Raw genomic sequence first — 15185 nt, 5'->3', positions numbered from 1 at the left:
AAAGAGCAACATATTGGAAAGACCAATAACAAAGATATGTCTGCTCCAAGAAGCTGTAACCTAGTTATAGCAAGGACTGGTGGTAAAGACCATGTCCCAACAGGTGCTATGTTCTAGAACCTCTGGCCCTAAAAAATGAAAGACTAAAGGAAGCCAGAGGAGTGAAGAATCACTAAAAGAAGATTACATGCCAACACATAGTACATAACTTTTTTGAAAATGTATAAAGAAAAAAAAGGGAAAATGTTATGTACTGTTTATAGCTCCTTTTTATTATTATTTTCTTTTGTAGATTTAATTGTTTGTTTATTTACTTAACAGTTAGGGACCGGTGTGTAGGAGCCATTTTGTGTTTATCGTTGGCATGTTTTATTATTAGATTTATCTGAATATATTATTTTCCAATAGGGACACTGAATGCACAGGGGCGTGTATATATAGTAGCACAGGTGACAGGAAAGGGAGGGCACAGGTACGGGGAGCACAGACAGTTCTCACCAGACCGGCATTCATGTTTCAGACCAGCACTCAGACAAACTACAATTCATTCATTCTACTGGCTACGCTTCACTGGAAATGGTATGTTTTTTGGTTCTCATATCTCCATCAAGTGACTTCAATAAACCTTCAACTCAACTTTAATAACGGCTGGAAAATCATTGTTTGAATCTGCGTAAGACTTCACCCCTACCTGTGTATTATTGGCAAAAATTGGAGCAAATGAAAAAATTGGAAAATTGCCATTACATCAGCCTTGCGTATCCTGCGGTGGTTTGGAGCGTTGGTTGTGCACGTCCTCAGAAATGAACGCCACACGTCCTCAAGATGCAATATGCATATAACCACTAGGGGCAGTGTAGAGCTGTGTGGTGATGAGACCAGATGAGACGACATCAGAGACACCAAAGAGCTGCTACAACAACGGAGGAATGTTTAAAAGAAAAGTTTATAAATCAAGTCCACAACCATCGACACTATGATGCGTCTGCAACATGCAGACAGATGGTCCTTATTTTCTGATTATGTGGTGCTCCCTCTAGAGGTTATATATTGTTACATTTGTTTTGACCTTCAGCCTTTTTGAGAGAGCTGTCTCCCCCCCCCCTCCTCTATAGAGTGGATGCTCACACAGGTCACCATGTGGTGGACTCTGAAGCTTCAGTGTTTATCCAGCTCTGCATGGGTCTGTAAACCTTTCTGTGTTCTAACCTCTCTCCATTTTTCAAAAGCATCTCCAATATTGATCCTAGTTTGAGCACGTTTCTGCTCGTGGAGCTTATTAGAAACATGCAGAGGCTTTTTAGGTCGGGTACAATCACTTCTATCTGAACCAGTTTTACCCGTTTTAAACTCTACGGTGTAACCCCGCCTCTCTGTTGGTGAGTCACCAATGATCACAAAGTTATTTTATGAAACTTGAACCTGATTAGCTGTAGTGATAAATCTCCTCCCCCTCACCTGACTCACCTGAGACAACCTGGACAAAGGTTGTTATTCTGAGTCACTGAGACGAGACGCCATGAAGGACTGACATTAAGATTCACCTTCAGAGCAAAACCAGACCGCTGCAGGAGGGAACACTGGGAACACTGGGAATATCTGGACTTTTACCCGAAACTGAATCCACAAACTGGATAAGACGTAAAAAAAAGAACAAAGAATACAGATTAAAGGAACTTTGAGTGACAGGGAGTGACTCCCAGCTGTTCGTCTCCTCGTCTTCAGCTTGAGATAAAATGGCGTCCAAGTTAGAGGAAGATCTGAGCTGTCCGGTCTGCCTCAACATCTTTAAAGATCCAGTCATCCTGTCCTGCAGTCACAGCTTCTGTAGAGAGTGTCTGCAGGACTCTTGGAAGGAGAAGGAGAACAAGGAGTGTCCGGTTTGTAAGAGGAGACAGTCAAATGATTTATTACATCCTAACTTTACTTTAAAGAACCTGTGTGAGAGTTTTGTGCAGGAGAGAGATCAGAGAGCTTCAGAGGATCTCTGCAGTCTGCACTCTGAGAAACTCAAACTCTTCTGTCTGGACCATCAGGAGCCGGTGTGTCTCGTCTGCATTACTTCAGAAAAACACAGCAAACACACATTCAGACCCATCGATGAAGCTGCTGGACAACACAAGAAGAAACTTCAGGAAACTCTGGAGCCGGTAAAGAAGAAGTTAAATGTTTTTAAAGAAGTTAAAGTGAAGTTTGATCAAACAGCAGAACACATTCAGGTCCAGGCCCGACACACAGAGAGGCAGATTAAGGAGCAGTTTAAGAAGCTTCACCAGTTTCTAGAAGAGGAAGAGGAGGCCAGGCTGTGTGCACTGAGGGAGGAAGAGGAGCAGAAGAGTCAAAGGATGAAGGAGGAGATGGAGGCTCTGAGCAGAGAGATAGCAGCTCTTTCACACACAGTCAGAGACACAGAGGACGAGCTGAGAGCTGAAGACGTCTCATTCCTGAAAAACTACAAGGCTGCAGTGGAAAGAGTCCAGCAGCGCCCCCTGCTGGAGGATCCACAGCTGCCCTCAGGAGCTCTGATAGACCAGACCAAACACCTGGGTAACCTGAGCTTCAACATCTGGAACAAGATGAAGGACATGGTCTCCTACAGTCCGGTCATTCTGGACCCAAACACTGCTTATCCAAAACTCATCCTGTCTGAAGATCTGACCTGTGTGAGAGGAGGAGTGAGACAGCAGCTTCCTGATAATCCAGAGAGGTTTGATTATTACAGCTGTGTCCTGGGCTCTGAGGGCTTTAACTCAGGGACTCACAGCTGGGACGTCCAGGTTGGAGACAATACATTCTGGTTTCTGGGTGTGTTAGCAGAGTCTGGACAGAGGAAGGGAAAGAAATGGTCTGGATTATGGTTCATAAGGTTCTATGATGGTAAATACAGAGCACACACCCCACCACATCCAGTCACTGCTCTCTCAGTGAAGAAGAAGCCTCAGAGGATCAGAGTGAATCTGGACTGTAACAGAGGAGAGCTGTCCTTCTCTGATCCTGATACTAACACACACATACACACCTTCACACACACCTTCACTGAGAGGATGTTTGAACACCTTAACAATCAATGATCCATTAATGATGAATAATTAATGAGCCATAAAAAGCTCGTCTTCTTCTCAGTTTATGTTTTGTTGAAGTTATTTTAAACATGAATTCATTAAATACAATCAGTTTGAAATAATTAAACTACGAGGCTCTCTCTTAAAAACAACGTATTGTCATGATTTGGTCTTATGTAGTTTGTATTTTCAGTTTGTCTCCTAGCTTAGTTTCTAGTGTTTTTATTTTGTATTTCCTATACCTGTGTTTCTTTGTTCTAGTGTGTTTTCTTGGTAATGTTTCATTCTTGAGTTCTGTGTGTCTTTTAGTGTTTCATGATTTAGTTTGTAGTTGTCCTCAGTGTTTCTTGTATTGTATTCCTGCCTCTGTGTGTTTCCCTCCGTGTTGATGACCCTCATTGTCTTCACCTGTGTCGTTAGTCTCACCTGTGTCTGATTACCCCATGTGTCTATTTAGTCTCTGTGTTTCTTGTCCTCTGTGTCAGTTCATTGTTTGTTGGTATTTGTCAGTTTTTGCTCGTGCTCCTGTGTGGCTCTCTGTTTTTGATCCCTGTGTTTTTTTTGTTGAACTTTTGGAAGTAAGTTTTTGTTTATTAAATATATTTAGTTAATTCTGCACGTGGGTCCAGTTCCTTGTTTTTCCCCTGAACGTGACACGTATAACTGTCCTTATCACCTGTTCTGAGTTTGAGTCTTCCTGGAGCTTCATCCTGTAAAGGTTCGGCTCTGTGGGTTTGTTATCATGTTTGAAATGTCAAATATAAGACCTGAAGACTGTTCATATTTCTTTACCATCTTCATGTTCAGAGGATGAACCCTCCTCTGAAGAACGCTTTACGTTCTTTAGAACAACAAAGAGTTTAAATATGTGGTTAGTGTGAATCCTGTTCCTGTAATCATTAATAAAGTTTCTTGATCTGAATCCGTCTTTATGACTCGTGTTGTGTTTCATTGATCTTGTAAAAGTCATCATGGAGGAGTGTCTCTCCTGAGAGGAGGAGTTTGTCTCTGTCAGTCATTATAAAGTTATTCTGATTATTTCAGGTGTTTCTTTAAGTCCAGTCTAAACCTGCGACCTGAACCTTTCAGATCCAGTGGATCAGTGTCGTCTCTGACTCGTCCGTCAGGTCGGAGAGGAGTTAGATTCAGAGATCCAACGAGCTCTGGAGAACACGGGGTTAATGATTGAAGGTCAACGACCTGATGAACATCACGTGTCCGAGCAGCGAGCAGCACCTGAGCAGCGAACTACGGGTGAGCGTATTGCATCATTTCCTGTTCTGTTCTCCTCTGTACTGTGTTACTGTGTACCTACTCTTAGCTTAGCTTAGCAGTTAGCTTCTTTTTCTGTCTCTCCCTCTCCTGCTCTCTCCTGCTCTACGTGTCAGATGTTAAGTTACTCCTCGTCCTCCTTTAGTGATAATGATACTTGTAAGAAATGTAGTTTATTTTTAGCTTTGGAGGCGAGGGTGTCTGAGTTAGAGAGACGGCTCCGCACCATTGAGTCAGAGTCATCGTACGCAGCAGTAGTTAGCTAGCCACCTGTAGCTGCTGCGGGCCGACATAGCTTGGCTTCCCCCCCCGGTAGCTCCCGAGCAGCCGGGAGGCGGTGGCTGGGTTACTGTCCGAGGGAAGCATAGTTGAAAATTGAAGCTCACGGTTCCCCACCAACCACTTCACATTTCAAACAAATTTTCCCCACTCAGCGACACACAGAGAATAAAACTCTGATTATTGGAGACTCCACAGTCCGAAACATGAAGCTAGCGAAGTCAGCGGGCATAGTTAGGTGTATACCCGGGGCCAGAGCGGGCGACATCGCATCTCATTTAAAGTTGCTGACAAAGACTAAAGGTAGATTTGATACAATCGTAATTCATGTCGGCACTAATGACTCCCGACTACGCCAGTCGGAAGTCACCAAGGTTAATGTGGAGTCGGTGTGTACTTTTGCTAAGATGATGTCGGACTCCGTAGTGTTCTCTGGACCCCTCCCACATCAGACCAGTGATGACATGTATAGTCATCACTCAACCGCTGGCTGTCGAGGTGGTGTCCAGCACACGATGTGGGCTTCATAGATAACTGGCAGTCTTTTTGGGGAAAACCTGGTCTGCTAGCTAGAGACGGCATCCATCCCACTTTGGACGGTGCAGCTCTATTATCTAGAAACATAGCAGAGGTTATTAGTCCAAAACCTTGACAACAACACAGAGTTCAGACCAGGAGGCAGAGCTGCAGTCTTGCACTTAGATCTGTCTCCCAGTCACTATAGCTGTAATTCTGAATCGAACTGTAGTTATACTATAGGTACTGTGTCTGTCCCCCGGCCCAGACCCGTTTTTATAAGTCATCCAAACGGCGTAAATCGTCAAAATCTCATTAGAATCAAAACTACGAATACGATTTTGCTTAAAAATTCAGAAGATTCACTGTGGACTTTTGAACATTAGGTCCTTAGCATCCAAATATCTTTTAGTGAATGATCTGATATCAGATCAGCATATTGATTTACTTTGTTTGACTGAAACCTGGCTGTGTCAAGATGAATATGTTAGTTTAAATGAATCCACTCCTCCCAGTCATTTTAGTACTCGTATACCTCGAGACACCGGATGAGGTGGTGGAGTAGCAGCTATTTTTAATTCTGGTCTTCTAGTTAACCCTCGACCAAAGCTGAATTTTTCTTCTTTTGAAAGCCTTGTTCTTAGTCTTTCACATCCAGTCTCAAGAACCTTTCAGCCAGTTCTAGTTGTTGTAGTTTACCGTATTCTGAGTTTCTATCTGAATTTGCAGAATTTTTATCAGATTTAGTCCTTAGCAGTGATAGAATAATTGTTGTAGGTGACTTCAATATCCATGTGGATGTTGATAATGATAGCCTTAGCACAGCTTTCATGTCACTGTTAGACTCTATTGGTTTCACCCAGGGTGTAAATGAACCTACTCATCGTTTCAACCACACCCTGGATCTTGTTTTAGCTTATGGCATTGAAATCCAAAACCTTACAGTTTTCCTAGAAAATCCTCTTCTATCAGACCATTTCCTTATTACATTCGACTTTGTCCTACCAGAATTATCTCTGCTTAATAAAAATGTGCTCTCTAGAAGTTCATCTGATAGTGCTGTAGCTAGATTTAAGGAAGCTATTTCAGCTGCTTTTGATTCAGTACCATGTTTCAACCCAGTTGGAAACTCTTATGATAGCTTTAGTCCCTCTCAGCTAGATCAGTTTGTTGATACTGCAGTGGATTCGCTGAGAGTTACTCTTCTCGACTGTTTTTCTCCAATCGACCTTTCAGAGCTATATTCCATTTTTTCTGCGTCGAAACCGTCAACCTGTCTTTTGGACCCAATCCCAACCAAGCTGTTTAAGGAAGTCTTTCCCTTAGTTAGCAACTCTATATTAGATATGATCAATATGTCTTTACTGGCAGGCTATGTACCACAGGCATTTAAAGAAGCAGTCATCAAACCTCTACTTAAAAAGCCTACTCTAGATTCAGGAACTCTAGCTAACTATAGGCCTATGTCCAACCTTCCTTTTATCTCAAAGATCCTGGAGAAAGTGGTAGCTAATCAGCTGTGTGACTTTCTCCATGACAACAGTTTATTTGAGGGGTTTCAGTCAGGATTTAGAGTCCACCATAGCACTGAGACTGCACTAGTTAAAGTTACAAATGATCTACTTCTAGCTTCAGACAGGGGACTTCTCTCTGTTCTCGTCTTGTTAGATCTTAGTGCTGCTTTTGACACCATTGACCATCGGATCCTGTTGTACAGACTGAAGCATTTGCTTGGAATTACAGGGACTGCTTTAAGTTGGTTTGAATCCTACTTATCAGACCGATATCAGTTTGTACATGTTAATGATGAGTCCTCTATGCACACTAAAGTTTGCTATGGAGTCCCACAAGGTTCAGTGCTTGGACCAATTCTCTTTACATTATATATGCTTCCTCTGGGAAATATTATGAGGAAACACTCCATACAGTTTCATTGTTATGCAGATGATACTCAGCTTTATGTATCAATGAAGCCTGATGGCACCAGTCAGTTATGTCCGCTAGAAATGTGCCTTAAGGACGTTAGGACCTGGATGACCAAAAATGTTTTGCTACTTAACTCAGACAAGACTGAAGTTATTGTGCTAGGCCCTAAGAACCTCAGAGACTTTTTCTAGTGATTTGACTGTCCTTAGTGACATCAGCCTGGCATCTAGCACCACTGTTAGGAATGTAGGAGTTCTATTTGATCAAGATATGTCCTTTAGCTCTCACATCAGGCAAGTTTCAAGAACAGCCTATTTTCACCTTCATAATATATCCAAGATCAGGAATATCCTATCGCAAAATGATGCAGAAAAACTAGTTCATGCATTTGTTACCTCCAGGTTAGATTATTGTAACTCTCTTTTGTCAGGGTGCTCTGGTAAGTCTCTAAAGACTCTTCAACTAGTCCAGAACGCTGCAGCTCGTGTACTGACTAGAACTAGGAAAAGGGACCACATTACTCCTGTGTTGGCTTCTCTGCACTGGCTCCCTATACAGTCTAGAATAGAATTCAAGATCCTTCTTCTCACTTACAAAGCTCTAAATGGCCAGGCACCATCTTATCTTAAGGAGCTACTAGTGCCGTACTGTCCCTCGAGAGCGATGCGGTCCCGGAGTGCAGGCCTGCTGGTGGTACCTACAGTCTCTAAGTGTACTATGGGGGGTAAAGCCTTCAGTTATCAGGCTCCTCTCCTCTGGAACCGCCTTCCAGCCGGGGTCCGGGTGGCAGACACGGTCTGTATTTTTAAGAATAGACTTAAAACTTTCCTTTTTGATAAATCTTATAGTTAGGGCTGGTGCTGGTGTAGACCAGCTCTTAGTTATGCTGCTATAGGCTTAGACTACCGGGGGAACTGGCACATTGAGCTTCTCTCTCTCTCTCTCTCTCTCTCTCTCTCTCTCAGTCACTAACCACCTACTTTCCTGGGAGCTCTTGAGCTCTCTTAGCCTCCTCAAGATCGTTGGTTGACGGCCTGTCAGAACAACCCCCCCACCCCCTCCCCACCAGATTGTTGATGGACGGTTTGCCTCCCCCCACCCCCTTGCTCCCTATCCCTCTTCCTGCATCTTATCCCATCTCTCTCCCTATCCCTTTCCAAGCCTGGCTCAGTCTAGGCCTGTGAAGGCTGTTTCGTCATGAGCCGGGGATCCGGCAGAAGATTTCTGCCTTTTAATGAGAAAGTTTTTTCTTACCACTGTAACTTTTGCTGCTTTGCTAAAGTGCTCATGATGGATAGGCCGGATCTTTGTAACATAACAATGAGTAAGGTCTTTTACCTGCTTTTTGTAACATAACAATGAGGAAGGTCTTTTACCTGCTTTTTGTAACATAACAATGAGTAAGGTCTTTTACCTGCTTTTTGTAACATAACAATGAGTAAGGTATTTTACCTGCTTTTTGTAACATAACAATGAGGAAGGTCTTTTTACCTGCTCTTTTGTAATGTTAACAGAGATATCTTGAGATAACACTTGTTGAGTTGACGCTATACAAATAAATTGAATTAAATTGAATTGAAATTGATCCATTATTAACCGAATTCACTCTAACTTCAGGGATACAACATCATCTGAACACATAATAATCTGCATGTTAGACCCACAATAACATCCTAAATATCCCTAATACAAGCAGGCACACTTAATCAGAAAACTACAAAACTACATTTTGAATGCACACATTCCCCCTGTAATGTTCATGTATGTTTCCAAATATGCAGAAAAAATGTCAAAAAGTCAAATGTGATTAAAATGAGATCCTACCTGGATGTTTTTGTGTGGCTGGTTTTCTCTGTGACGTGTCTCCACCACCTGCTCCTCCAGACTGCAGGTTGGACACTAAATCCTCTGAGAGAGTCTACAAAAAGTTGCAGCACCACGTCCGAGTCTCGTTTAAGTCCACATCAGACTGGTCTAAGAGGAATCCACTTCAAGTTAAAGCGACTGAGAAAAAGTTAAAGAACCACAGGAGCGATTCTCTGAGCGAGCAGACTGATGTGACGAGCTCTCTCTTTCTCTCTCTCTCTCGCTCACACACTTATACACAACCACACACACACACACAGTTTCAATATCTTATAATTAAAGTTCTACCTTAAGAAGCTCTTCAGCTTCTCTATTCCTGATTCTTTTGCGCGTAGAAATTTAAATTGTATTTTATTTCATGTTTTCCATCAAATGTAATTTCAGTCTCTCTAAAGCCTCTGACCTCAGTGTGGAGTGGGGGTGACACCTGGTGGTGAAAAAGTGGTAATACCCCAGCAGCAGTTCAGGGAGGTTCAGCCACATTAAATTGGCAGCAAAGTACAGAAAATGAAAAAAATCCCATTGTCATTAAAAGGTCAAGTTTTCCTAACTTTATCAGTTAAATGAATTATTTCAGCTCAAGTGCAAAGTCACAATGAAGTGCTGAAGATTAAACCAACTGATAGGGGCTTTCACACGGGCAGAAAACTCCTGAAAAACTCCTGATATTTACAGGAGGAGCTGCATGTGAGAACCCAACCTGCTGAATATTTCACCCAGAGTCAGAGCGGGTGGTTATTTACTTTGTACAGAATTAAATGAACATTTATTTGGACATGTTTTACTGATGAACGAATGGAAAAGGACTTGAGCTTGTATTGTCCTTTTCTTGTTTTCTGACTTCTCAAAGCTCTTTTACACCGCAGGTCACACCTACACATTCACACACTGATGGTAGAGGCTGCTGAGTAAAGAGTCCATCAGAAGTAATGTAGCTGCAGGAGCTGGGGATTGAACCCCTGAGCCTCCGGTTCAGAGATGACCGACATTACCGCTGGACCACAGCTGCCCCAAATGTACTTTGATATTTTCTGACTCGCTCAGAGCCCTTGAAGTCCGAGGCTTAACGTCCCACTGGAACAACAAAGTTCATCTCACTGAGTTCTTCTCAGGATTATTAGATTTTATATTTCTCTTCTCTTTTCTCTAAATGACGATATCTCTCTCCCTAGAGTTGTGTTCTTGTCTCTGGTATTTGTGGCCCTGAACAAATTGTGCAGCTTTCACCAAATAATAATAATAATGAAAAGTCTTTCCGTGATCTGACCAAAAGGGGGCGCTGAAGAAGCAACTCATTTCTCCTTTTCAAACCACGGCCTCATAAGATCACTGATGTCACTTGATACCTTCTTATGGAGGACTAAAAGTGCCAAAATGAAATATATAAATATATAATTTATCAAATCATTAAATGTGTCATCAATTATTTAATATTGGAAATGAATAAACAAATATATAAATAAATATATAATTATTTAATTAATTAAATGCATGTGTTATTAAATAATTATTTGTTATGTGTCATTAATTATTTAAAATTGGTAATATATAAATAAATATATACATAATTTATGAAATACATAAATAATTAAATAAATGTTTAAATAATTATTTAAAATGTTCATTCATTCTATGTAAAAACACATCTATTTATTCCACTATTTATTTAATTATTTCATGTTTCCTGCTCCAGCAGTGCATCATGAAATAATTTTATCTGTCATCCTCTCCCATCAAACTCAGTGGGCGGGATTAACGCTGATCGAGTCACAAACCATTGCTTTGGTCTGAAGGGTTGCCAGAATAGGCGGTTTCCCACCAAACAAACAAACAAACAAACATGGCAGCAATCACAGAGGATCCGCATGAGCTGGTAGCCCACACCGGACACGATGCTGTAGAACGGCAGTGGGGATGTCAAAAGCCGGGCGCCCTGCTCCGGGTGTGTGCTGCGGCCCCGTACCGGAGAAGCGCTGGAGAACTTCTTCTAAGTTTGTGAACACTCTTCGGTCAATATCTTGGTCAGAGAGAGCGGAAATAACTCCAAGAAGAATGAATGAACATTTTAAATAATTATTTAAACATTTATTTAATTATTTATGTATTTCATAAATTATTTATTTATTACCAATTTTAAATAATTAATGACATATTTAAATAATTATTTAATTATTTAATAACACATGCATTTAATTATTTAAATAATTATATATTTATTGATATATTTGTTGATTTATTTCCAATATTAAATAATTGATGACACATTTAATGATTTAATGAATTATATATTTATATATTTCATTTTGGCACTTTTAGTCCTCCATACCTTCTGGGTGGATTTAGGAAAATGTATATTTATATTTCATCAAACTGTCTTCAGTTAGGATATTTCTCTGAAAATACATGTTGATATGTGTCATAAAAACAAACATTTAAAGACAAGACTAAGGCATCCTCTAAAAATCACGACCGACAGAAAGAAAATCATCAATTTCTTCCTCTAATTTGAATAAATCTGCAGCATTAGGCCGACAGTGTGTGCTCTTATTTTGACAGAGATTTTAAAGATCAGAGTAAGAGTGATGATTTGTGTGCGTCTGAGCGCTCTGTCAATGATTAAAGGAGCGGTAGTTCACTCAGAGAAAAGCTCCTCCTGCTCCTCATATGTTCCTCCAGTTTACTCTCACTCACACTTGTTGCTCAAGAGCTGATTTTTCCCCGCTTCATTTCCCTCAGTGAACGCACCGCCTCACCGCAGACAGAGTGGTACAGCGTCTTGTTTGGACTCTTTTTTTACTGTATGACTCACACACAGAGAGAGAGAGAGGATCCAGCTTTTGTAATCCTCCAGTATAGGACCGGGGTTTATCTTTTCAGATGTAGACTAGATGCAGATCAGACCGGTTTTCCCTGCATGAGTTTGACCTCCAGCTCTGCCTCCACGTCTCTTTTCAGAGCTCGTCCTCACATTATGTCATTAAAGACTGATTCACCGTCTCCTCGTACCAAAACCCCCAGAGAGACATGAGAGAGGAGGAGCTCTGCAGGGACAAATTCATTACTGTCTGACCTTTCTCTAAAACTCTACAGCAGGGGTGTCCAAAGTGCGGCCCGAGGGCCATTTGCGGCCCTTGAGGGGATTTTTTGCGGCTCGTGACTTCAAATGAAGAATCAGAAGATTTTGATTAAGATCGGCACATTATCTTATTTTTCTTTTTCATGTTAACAAGCGCTGAACAATATTCCTAAAATAGAAAATGTTCAGTAACGTGTATGTTGTTGTTTTTTTAAATCTACAGCTTTTACTATTTTCCACATTTTTTTGTAAACTATGAAAAAAAACTTATGTAAAGTTTTTGCAAACAAGCGGACTGTTGTTTAACCATTTAATGACCTGAGCTAAATGCAGAAAGCTTTTCCAAAAACATGAACCACGTTACAGGCTTGATTCTGAGAAAAAAACAAATAAAGTAGAACGAAGAAATCTAAATATTTGATTTCCTTTTATTAAAGGGTTTCTTTAGCGAGCCTTTTGATTCTGATCTACAAAGCCTTACTATTTTTAAAACTATATTTTAAAAAACAAAACCTGTGGCCCGCGAGCGATTCTAACACGACAATTTTGGCCCGCAAGAAAAAAAGTTTGGACACCACTGCTCTACAGGATGTGCAGAGAAGTGCCACAGTGGATCTCTACATGAAATATAAAACATAAATGAGACAGATTTTGAGTTTGCTTTGTGATGCTGTTTCTATAATCTTCAGGGTTTTCACACTCACACACAAAACACATATTTCACCCCGACTTTAAAAGTCATTTTTCTCACTAGACTCCTATAGAGCGCCACAGGAAGGAGTCCTAAAAAATAAATACAAGCATACACTCGAATTACACACACACACACACACACACACACACACACACACACACACAAGCAGGGCCCTTCAACACCCTCAACATACAAAATTGCTAAACGTTATTATTACTGCCTGCTTGTCTGTTTTGTCTCTGTCTATGCTGTGCATTGTATCGTCGTGTCTCCCCTGTCTCCTACATACTTTTGCTCTTGTCATGTCCCTCACTCGTCTTGTGTTGTTCTGCATCTCCTAATAAAAAAATAAAATTAAAAAACAACTATGCTGAGTATTCAGTGTGTTTGATGTACACACAGACACACACACACACACACACAGACACAGACACACACACCTCTGCTCACCCGGAGGCTGCATTTATAGTTGCAGGTGATTTTAATCACTCAAACTTAAAGACAGTGCTCCCTAAATTTCACCAGCATGTTTCCTGCAATACAAGAGGAAACAAAACTCTGGACCATGTTTACACAAACATCGCAGGAGCCTACACCACGACCCCCCTCCCCCACCTGGGACAGTCAGACCACCTTTCTTTGTTCCTCATCCCCAAGTACTCCCCACTCATCCAACGTGTGAAGCCATCAGTAACAACGATTAAAGTGTGGCCAGCGGGGACAGACTCTGTACTTCAGGACAAGTTCCATCACACAGACTGGAGTATGTTTGCTTCGCAGGCTACCTTGGGCTCTCACACAGACATTGACACCTACACTTCTTCTGTGCTGGATTATATCAACACCACCATCGACAGTGTTACAACATGGAAGCAGATCACCACGTACCCAAATCAGAAGCCATGGATGAACGAGGAGGTACGTCTCCTGCTGAAGGCCCGCAACACCGCCTTCAGATCAGATGATGCAATGGCCTACAGCGTATCCAGGGCAAACCTGAGGAGGGGCATCATCAAGGCCAAGCACTGCTACAAGCTGAAGGTAGAGGAACACTTCTCCAACTCCGACCCCAGACGCATGTGGCAGGGCATCCAGGCCATCAGTGATTATAAACCCAGCAACTCCACCCCGATAACCACAGATGTCTCCTTCCTGAACGAGCTAAATCACTTTTATGCTCGTTTCGATAGAGACAACAGGGAGACGCAGACCACGACCAGACCTCTTGCAGACAACCAGCCCCTCTCACTCACCTCCACAGACGTCCACGCTGCACTGAGCCGGATCAACGCTCGAAAGGCTGCTGGTCCAGACGGCACCCCCGGGCGCGTGCTTAGAGCATGTGCGGAGCAGCTCACTGGGGTTTTTACGGACATCTTCAACCTGTCCCTCGCCCAAGCAGCTGTGCCAGCATGCTTCAAAGCCACCTCCATTGTCCCAGTGCCGAAACACTCCAGCCCGACAGGCCTGAACGACTACCGCCCTGTAGCACTCACACCCATCATAATGAAGTGCTTTGAGCGACTGATCCTAGCACACCTGAAAAACTGCCTCCCACCCACACTGGACCCATTCCAGTTTGCCTACCGCAGCAATAGGAGTACAGAGGATGCAGTCTCCACTGCGCTGCACTCTGTGCTCACTCATCTGGACAATAACAACACATACGCACGAATGCTGTTTGTTGATTTTAGCTCAGCATTCAACTCTGTCATCCCCTCCAAGTTAAACACTAAACTCGGAGACCTGGGCTTCAACTCCTCCCTCCGTCACTGGATAATGGACTTTCTGACCAACAGACCCCAGTATGTTAGGTCAGGACACACCTGCTCCACCACCATCACACTCAACACAGGCGTACCACAGGGCTGTGTGCTGAGCCCATTCCTCTACTCCCTCTTCACCCACGACTGCAGACCTGTACATGGATCCAACACCATCATCAAGTTTGCGGACGATACAGCGGTGATTGGCCTCATCAGCAACAACGATGACACAGCCTACAGGGAGGAGGTACAGCATCTGGCCGCCTGGTGTGCTGACAACAACCTGCTCCTCAACACCAGCAAGACGAAGGAGATCATCGTGGACTTCAGGAGAGAAAGAGGAAGCACGCACAACCCCATTCACATCAACGGGATGGCTGTTGAACGTGTCTCCAGCTTCAAGTTCCTGGGGACCCACATCACAGAGGACCTCTCCTGGTCCACTAACACCTCCAGTCTGGTTAAGAAGGCTCATCAACGCCTCTTTTTCCTGAGGACACTGAAGAGACACCACCTGTCTTCAGCTGTACTGATGAACTTCTACCGCTGTGTGATCGAGAGCATCCTGACCAGCAGTGTCTCAGTCTGGTACGGAAACTGCTCTGTCACAGACCGTAAGGCGCTACAGCGGGTGGTAAAAACCGCCCAGCGCATCACAAGGTGTCCACTTCCTGCCATTGAGGATGTCCAAAGAACACGCTGTCTGCGGCGAGCTCATGGCATCCTCA

General features: G+C 42.6%; 1 protein-coding gene across 1 annotated transcript; it reads left to right on the top strand.

The window, feature by feature from the left end:
- The first annotated feature begins 1128 nt into the window (after positions 1-1128).
- On the top strand, positions 1129-8884 carry LOC136177304 (E3 ubiquitin-protein ligase TRIM39-like). Its single transcript, XM_065949945.1, has 2 exons — positions 1129-8422; positions 8537-8884. Exon 1 carries the CDS (start codon positions 1737-1739, stop codon positions 3069-3071), a length of 1335 nt encoding a protein of 444 aa, XP_065806017.1. The 5' UTR covers positions 1129-1736; the 3' UTR covers positions 3072-8422; positions 8537-8884.
- The last annotated feature ends 6301 nt before the right edge of the window (positions 8885-15185 follow it).

This window comes from Labrus bergylta, chromosome 21 (assembly GCF_963930695.1).
Source record: "Labrus bergylta chromosome 21, fLabBer1.1, whole genome shotgun sequence".
Taxonomy (NCBI): domain Eukaryota; kingdom Metazoa; phylum Chordata; class Actinopteri; order Labriformes; family Labridae; genus Labrus; species Labrus bergylta.
This window is presented reverse-complemented; position numbering and strand designations above follow the sequence as displayed.

Excerpts from the sequence above, each read along its gene's own strand:
- LOC136177304 (XM_065949945.1), top strand. The coding sequence starts at position 1,737 with ATGGCGTCCAAGTTAGAGGAAGATCTGAGCTGTCCGGTCTGCCTCAAC.